Source organism: Penaeus monodon, chromosome 8 (genome assembly GCF_015228065.2).
Source record: "Penaeus monodon isolate SGIC_2016 chromosome 8, NSTDA_Pmon_1, whole genome shotgun sequence".
Classification (NCBI taxonomy): Eukaryota; Metazoa; Arthropoda; class Malacostraca; order Decapoda; family Penaeidae; genus Penaeus; species Penaeus monodon.
The window spans coordinates 35,892,388-35,901,143 of NC_051393.1; the positions used below are offsets into that span (position 1 = coordinate 35,892,388).

Consider the following 8,756-nt stretch of genomic DNA (forward strand, 5'->3'; position numbering starts at 1 on the left):
TGTATACCCACTTTAAGCTCTTAGCCATCAGTGGTCTTCCGTTTTTGAGTCTTCTATTTTGCCAATTTGACCTACTTTACTTATAATTCTTTTAGCTGCCAGTTTGTATCTCGTTGGACAGCCTTTTGTTCTTTCTTGCTGAACGGTTTGTCGTGTTTACTCTCTGAAGTCTTCCTTTTGTTGAGAACTTGGCACGTTTTATTTATTATGTGTTCCTTTAGCTGGCCTGTGTTACAGCCCTTTTACCTTTCGTGGTCCGTTTTCCTGTGATTTTCCCTTCGTGTCGTTTTTCCTGGATTTTACCCTTCGTGGGTCGTTTTTCCTGTGATTTTACCCTTCGTGGGTCGTTTTTCAGTGATTTTTACCATTCGTGGTCGGTTTTCCTGTGATTTTACCATTCGTGGCGTTTTTCACTGTGAATTTTACCATTCGTGGGTACGTTTTTACTGTGATTTTACCCTTCATGGTCGTTTGCCTGGTGATTTTACCTCCGTGGTCATTTTGCCTGTGATTTTACCCTCCGGGCGTCGTTTTGCCTGGATGCTTACCCTCCGTAGGTCGTTTGCCTGTGATTTTACCTCGTGGTCGTTTGCCAGGGATTTCCCTCCGTGTCGTTTTGCTGTGATTTACACCTTCGTGGGTCGTTTGCCTGTGATTTAACCTCGCGTGGTCGTTGTGCCTTGTGTGATTTACCCTTACGCTGGTCGTTTTACTGTGATTTTAACCCTCCGTCGGTCGTTTTGCCTTTGATTTATACCCTCCGTGGCGTTTTGCCTGTGATTTTACCATCCGTGGTCATTTTGCCTGTGATTTTTACCTTCGTGGTCGTTTTGCCGGTGGTGTACTTGGCCCTTCTCGTTCTCTTGGCTGGTTACCATGTTATGGCACTTCTGTACTCTAGCAAGAAGTGCGTAAGTTGATACTGTGACTACCGTAACCACATGTGGCACTTAGCCGAACTCATTGTGAGACTCCTTATAACTGAAGTCGAATTATTAACAGGGTTATTTATAATTACCTTGGTTGCCGCTGGCTCCTTTAAATGTTTACTTGGGAGGTGACTTGTATACGGTGTACCGTACAGCATCCCACACACCACACACACACGCACATGCCCGCACCGCTACAAACTACACTACACAAAACACTACCTACAATACACTTCATTCCATAGATATTACACATCTTACACACTGTCAACACGACACTTACACCCCACACCAAATAACACTACGTAACACCCACACACCTACAACTCTAACGTCGTCTATAAGACCTTTGTTCACCTTTGTATGTGTACTGTCCTTCCTGTAGGCATGTCAGGCACAACCTCTGTAATTGTATAGACGATAATGTGAATAATGAATAAGAGGAAACTTAACGTGTCAAAAATGATGACAGGTACCACGGGCGAAAAAGCCAAAACCCACAACCCAGGCAGGAGTCAGGCCCACCTCTCTGTAACCCAAATCTAGTTCGCATTGGACTCTTGCTATTGTAGTTGGGGGTCCCCAATCCAGAAGTGACTGAGGCTGTAAGAGTGATGGAGCAGGGATTACCGTGATGGAGCAATTGTTTGATCGTGTGGACAGGTTTCACTCAAAGGAGGGATCAAATACAAAGAGAGGTTGAAAGGTTCGTTCACAGGACTGCGAGGAGTAACTAAAAGGATAATGGAGGGTTGAGCAGAGGCAAGGGGGTATACTACAGGGGCAGAGGAAGTGATCTCGGAGAGCGGACAGACGAGAATCAACAGGCCAGACAACCAGGTTCACAAGGTGTTGCAAGGGAGCAGGAGATCAAATTCTAGGGGTACAGCACAAGTTAACCTCGACAAGAAGGTCGTACCTATGACAGGAGTGAGGTAGTCGGTCCTCCCAGCTACAGCGAGAGGCCTACAGGCAACTCTGCCCTTGCATCTGGAGGATGCGGTGGTCGTTCTTCAAAGAAGACTTGCTACTCTGAAAGAGAAGCTGCAGGGGGGGAAAGGAAACTGCGTAGGCGAGCCTGAACAAAATTTAAATGACCGCGTTTTCATTGGATGGAAAGGGTATCTGGGAGTTTGTTAGAACCCATGTCGCAGGTTAGAGATCAACCCCCTCAGAGATTCCCAAAGGTCTAATGATCCTGTAACATTACCAGTCATCATGGGCTGGCATACAGGAGCAGAATATAGCCTAAAATTCATGGACCAGAGAGGACGGTTCACAAGTTCAAAGGTGAAGCCCCAGCCTCTAAACCACTCAAAAAAAGAATCAGGAAATCGAAATACTGGATAAGCAGCAATTGAAAAATAGTAAGGCCCTCAAAACAAGTGACTCTTACATTAGGTCAGCCCGACTAGTGTAGAGTCGAGCCGAAGCGATAAGAAATCTGAATGCTTTGACCATATCGAGGATTGGAACCTTTTTAAGCAAGACAAAACTAAAACGAAAATTCAGAAGAGGCACCTATTCTGCAGCTGACTTCTTTAAAGTCCTATATGATCAACGGGGACCATGGGTGAGAATCAGGCCCCCATTGACTATTCCTCCAAAATAGAAGGCCAGTGCATCACCAGGGTGCCGTGAACACCGAGAGCTTATTGGACACCATCGAGTTACTTGAAGAGTATTTTTGTCTGGGAGTCTCATTCTGGATGAGAGATTTTCTAGCGCTCAAGAGAACAGTATGCCAGTTGCAATTGGCTGAGACGGCACAAAGGCTTTGGAACAATTCGACATGAGGGTCAACTTCTAACTACCACTTGGCATAATTTCGAGTGAAGATACCCCGAAGGCAAGTTTGATCAGGCTCCAGAGGCCGCAACAGAATACCAACCCCAGTCGCTTCTGTCTGAAACGCGACAAAACGCCAGACAAGGAATGGGTTTGGTTCGGTACCACCGCAGATCAGCACAGTACTGGGCAATGCATGACCTAGGTAATGCACAAGGAATCGCCTTGAATTGCTACCGGTGTCGCGGGAGAGGCCACCTTTCCAGGGATTGTTAATTTCTCCCAGGCCAGGGCGGCAGATCCAGGCCCACCTCTGGCATCAGAACCTCTAGGGGCGTCAGGTATGAACCCAAAACCAGCAACCCCGCAGCTAGATATCGGCAGCTGATGCACAAGGGAAAAAGGCCAGGACGACCTCTCTTGGCAGTCAGTATATTAATGGCCCAACCCTTCATGGGTTTCATTGATACTGGGAAGTGAGGCCACACTAATAAAGTCAGCTCCTCTTCAGGAGTTGACCCGGAGAGAAAAACTTTAAGTTACCAGAAGTGCAGCAAATTGAAACAGGGAGTGACGGGTTCCCCTCTTTATCCTCAAGCAGAGGTTGACCTCCCTTTCCATCTGGGAGACCAACTAACCCTTCAACATGCCGCCTGGTGACATGCTGATAGGAATTGATTTACTTAGGAGGGTGGATTTCAAGCTGTCCCATGGGACACTTACTCTGGGAAGACAGACGCTCTCAATGGTATATACTGACGCTGCATCACTGCACATATCCGTGATAAATGTCACCAATGGGTCTTCCCAAGTGAAACCAGCTGCCGTGCATCTACTACGGAAGATGGAGGTTCCTCCCCACTCAGGTTGCTTTTTAGAGGCCCGTATAGCCCGAACTGGTCCAACAGATGGGGATGTACTGGTAACTCTAATCATTAAACAAAGGCTATCCATTCCTCACATGGTTACTGTGGGTTGTGATAATAAAGTGAGTTGTGATACTTATGTGAGTTGTGAGCGCCATATTGTGATGCCGCCATATACGGATATGATGACAATATTATCGTACCTGTATTGTGATAATTATATGATTATATTATATATAAACTGCCTTTTGTGCGATATGTTACACCATGTGAAATATAGAAGATTATGTTTAGCTTATATTGCTGTGTAGCATATCGCCTATGTAAAAGAGTGAGATTCTCTGTACAATTTATAGAGTACAATATTTTATTTTGTGTCTGTAGTCACACGTCTGGCAGTAGCGCTCTCGGGCATGGCTGACGCGTGGCGCACGGGACTGTGAAGAGCTCCCTTTTATTTTTGTCAGAGCTGATCTACAATGAACCTACTTTAATTTTAATTGGTGTGTTCTTCTCCCTCAAGCATCATAGAGAAACACCAAACAAACAGATATACGAACACAACACAGTGAGTATACAAACATGGCGCAGTGATCCAGTTATTCAGTTCTGACGCCAGCCCTGTGGCCTGTCGCCTGCCCGTGCCTCCTCCACCCTCGTGGCCGCTCAGTAAATAACCCGCTCAGGAGTGATTTTCATTAGTGCAGTGAATTGTGGTGCTATAGTGAAGTGTAGTGTTGTGCTGTGGCTATTGTGTTTAGTGCAGTGCTATATTTAGCAGCATAAGGGAGCCGAAACGAAGCATATTAAAGATCGTAGGAGCGAGACATATCTCTACGCTCTCTACGAGGCTTCGTGAGCGACTGATTCTCTCGCGTCGCGGCTCGCCTACCCGCACGTGCCCGGCGTGACGCCACGGCACTGCCACGCACACACACTCACTCCCCCACACTGCATGGTCGGAATTTCACCGGATTTTCGCCGAATTTGCTGTATTATCTTTACACCCTTACCACGGTACCATGGGTAAAGGAAAGAAACCGCAAGAGGCCAGTAAGAGCGACCCGGAGAAATCAGACTCTAGCCTTGAAGAGTCTGAAGGAGCCAGTGCCAGCATCCCACCTCCCACAGATATTACTACATTGCTCCAGTGGATATTACAGAGGGAAGAAGTACGTCGGAAGGAGGAAGCTGCCCGTTTTCAGGAGCTGATACTTCGCCTCACTCCCCAGCAGCCCGTAGATTCAACTGCGAGTTCGCCAGTGAGCAATTCTGCTGCATCCAATCCAATCCCGAAGGCAACAATCCAACCTCCGAAAGTATTACCAGCCGACGCGAGTCCTCAACATTTCCGGGAATGGAAGTGCGAATGGTCTGATTATGCTGTCATGGTGGATCTCCTCAGTCTGCCATCACCAAAGCAGCATATACAGCTACGCATGTGCCTTACACCTGAGATGCGACGGGTGCTGGAGCACAAGTTAAACGTGCCCGCAGACCCAACATGCTCAGTAGATGATGTACTGACAAAGCTCGAGGAGCATATAAAAAATGCCAGTAATGAGGCGCTGCGACGGAATGCCTTCTCCGACTGCGAGCAAGCAGACGGCGAGTGCTTCGATGACTTTTGGATACGGCTGAAAATCTTGTCACAGGAAATAGACCTTTGCAAGGCTCAGGACCATACATGCTGTGAGCAGTGGATGAAACACGGCATATTAATAGGTATACGTGATGAGGAACTTACCCAGAAGCTCATTCAGATGGACTGTTCAGCGACATTGCAAGATGTTTTGGAGAAATGCAGGTCTCATGAATCATCAAAGACAGCATCATCTGCTTTGAGGGACACAGTTTCATCACGCGCTGTTTCTCAATATAAAAGAGATAAAAAGGCTGCCCTGAAGCAGAAGTCTAAGATGAGACCTAGCTCACCTATGCCTAGTAAAGTATGCAACTGCTGTGGTTGTCAACATGAAAAAGGTCTGTGCAGAGCCACTACTTCCACATGTCGTGCTTGTGGCAAGAAAGGCCATTGGCATTCTACTGCAAAGTGTCCTGCCAGGAATGCCAGATGTAAGATCTGCAATCGGCAGGGACACTATGATTACTGCTGTCCAAAGAAACGGAAGGCTAAGAAGGCAAAAGAAGAGGACACAAACCAGAACTTGAATGTAGTAAGTTCTGTATCCCCTTCAGTGTCACATGCCAGGAGTGTCACCTCTACTGCACGTCCTAAACCTCAGCCTTCCCCTAAAGTCCGCGTATCTATTCGGCATAATGATTCATCAGGTAGTCTTGCCATCATCCCTGACACAGGTGCAGACACAACTGTCATTGGACTCAAGCATCTTAGTAGTCTTGGACTTTCGAAAGAAGACTTGGCACCACCAGCAGAGACAGTGTACTACAATGCAGATGGGTCACAGATGCCACCAGTGGCTGGATCATTTTGTGGAACTATCACCTATGGTGATTGTTCGACTACATGTTGGATTGATGTACAGCCTTCGCTTACGACCCCGCTGCTCTCTTGGAAGGAGTGCAAGGATTTGGGAATTGTTCCGGACTATTTCCCCAGGCAATTGTCGGATGTGCACATGGCCAATCGAGTCCATGGTCCGGATAGTACACCAGTATTGAACCCCTCTCTGTTGCTGCCTTTACCGCTGAACCAGTTGAAGTCACCTGAAGAAGCAAGGAAGTATTTTCTGCATCAGTATGCAGACGTCTTGGTGAAGAAGGACGACTTGCAGTCAGGGCCACTCAAGACGATGATTGGCCCACCCATGAGAATTCATCTGCGGGATAATGCGACGCCCTTCGCGATTCACACCCCAAGAATGATTCCTTTGGCTTTTCAGGAACCAACGAAGAAGGAGCTTGAGTCATTAGTGACCCAAGGCATCTTGAAGCCAGTAGAGGATGAACCATCAGATTGGTGTCATCCAATGGTTGTTGTCCCAAAAGTGAATGGTGGTGTTCGTATTACCACAGACCTGTCAAAACTCAACAGGCAAGTCTCTCGCCCTGCCCACCCTTCTCCGACGCCATTTACAGCCATCAGAAGTATCAGTCCACAGTCAAAATTCTTCACAACTGTGGATGCTCTTTGTGGTTATTGGCAACTACCCCTGCATGAGGACGATCAACACCTGACTACATTTATCACTCCTTATGGACGTTTCAGGTATTGTCGTGGCCCCATGGGTTTTGCTGCAACAGGAGACGCCTTTTGTCTCCGAGGTGACAGGGCACTTCAGGGAGTGACGAACTGCATCAAAGTTGTGGATGACATTCTCCTACATGATGAGGACTACATCTCACACCTTCAACGAGTAAATGAAGTCCTGTCAAGGTGTCGTCAGCACGGGATAACACTTAATGCAGAGAAGTTCATTGTGGCTGCATCTGAGGCCAGCTTCTGTGGGTACAAACTATCAAGATATGGTATTGAAGCAGACCCAGAGAAGGTGAGGGCCATCACAGAGTTTCCTACCCCTGCGAACTTAACAGATCTTCGGTCATTTATGGGTTTGGTAAATCAACTGGCTGAGTTTACACCCAAGATTTCGACCACTGCAGCACCGCTCCGCCCACTGATGAGTCCAAAAAGAGCTTTTACTTGGACAGTGGACCACACCAAAGCTTTTATTGACACTAAACAAGCTTTGTCAAAGCCACCCATACTCGCGACGTTTGATCCAGCTCTTCCTACCACTCTGCAGACCGACGCCTCTAGACTCTATGGCCTCGGCTATGTGTTGCTGCAGGACCATGGTGCTGGAAGATACAAGATGGTGCAATGTGGATCTCGTTTCTTGACAGATACAGAAACACGGTATGCGACCATCGAATTGGAAATGCAAGCTGTCGTTTGGGCTATCAACAAGTGCAAGTTCTATCTTCGTGGACTTCAGCACTTCAGTTTGATGACAGATCACCGTCCATTGGTTCCCATTTTGAACCATTATTCTCTGGATGCCATTGAAAATCCTCGCCTCCAGCGCATGAAGGATAAAGTCGCACCCTATATTTTCACTGCAATGTGGCGTGCAGGTAAGGAGTTGTGCATTCCTGATGCCCTCTCCCGGTCACCTGTGAGTCACCCAACGGTGGAAGATGGGACCTTCAATACTGAGATGGACTCTTCTGTCAAGATTGCGGCTTTGCATGCTGTCAAGTCTGTTCAAGCATCAGACGCTATAGACAAGCAAGAGGATCTCTTCATGGAAGAATTGCGTATGGCTGCATCTAAGGATGCCTCATATGAAGATTTGCTTCATCATGTAAAGTCAGGGTTCCCCAATGACCGCTACAACCTGCCAAGTACCCTGCGTCCGTACTGGAAAATTCGCAATGAGTTGTACAACGATGGTGACTTGGTGCTGTATGGACCTAGAGTGGTTGTCCCTGCTTCTTTACGCCGTAGCACCCTCGCTCGCCTGCATGATTGCCACTCTGGTGTGGAAGCTACAAAGCGTCATGCACAACAGACAGTCTTTTGGCCAGGCATTAATGCAGACATAGTGAATACTGTTCGTGCCTGTGAACCATGCCAGCGCCTATAGCCTAGCCAGCAACAGGAACCGCTGCTGTTAGAAGACATACCCACAAGACCATTCATGTCTGTATCAGCTGACTTTTTTAGTGTTGCTGGAAAACACTTTTTGGTGTATGTTGACAGACTTTCTGGATGGCCAGTTGTCATCCCGTGTGGAAATAATGCAACAAGTGCTTCAATGATTAGAATCTTTCGGCATATGTTCCGTGATCTTGGTGTCCCCGTTCGCCTGCGCACCGACGGTGGACCCCAGTTCTCCAGCCGAGAATTTGCAACCTTTCTTCAGCAATGGGGAGTGCGTCATGTCATGTCAAGTCCCCATTATCCACAGTCCAATGGGCATGCAGAGGCTGCTGTGAAGAAAGTCAAGTATCTGATCATGAAGACAGCACCCAACGGGAATATTGACTGTGAGGAGTTCGACAGAGGCTTACTGGAATTGCGTAACGCCCCAAATTTCACTGGTCGTTCTCCTGCTCAAGTTCTGTTTGGTATGCCTCTTCGCTCCTGTGTGCCTGCCCACTCTAGTGCCTTCATGAAGGAGTGGCAGACCAAGGCTGACGACTGCGACCGTCGTGCTGCAGTACGAGCCAAGGACGTGAAGACCCG

At 47.6% G+C, this 8,756-nt stretch overlaps 1 protein-coding gene across 1 annotated transcript; it reads left to right on the top strand.

Annotated features, from left to right (window-relative positions):
- Positions 1 to 3,363: 3,363 nt before the first annotated feature.
- Positions 3,364 to 8,154, top strand: LOC119575951. The gene is made up of 5 exons (XM_037923483.1): positions 3,364 to 3,639; positions 4,882 to 5,390; positions 5,469 to 6,318; positions 6,499 to 6,599; positions 6,774 to 8,154. The coding sequence occupies exons 1-5, from the start codon at positions 3,364 to 3,366 to the stop codon at positions 8,152 to 8,154; spliced, it is 3,117 nt and encodes a 1,038-aa protein (XP_037779411.1).
- The last annotated feature ends 602 nt before the right edge of the window (positions 8,155 to 8,756 follow it).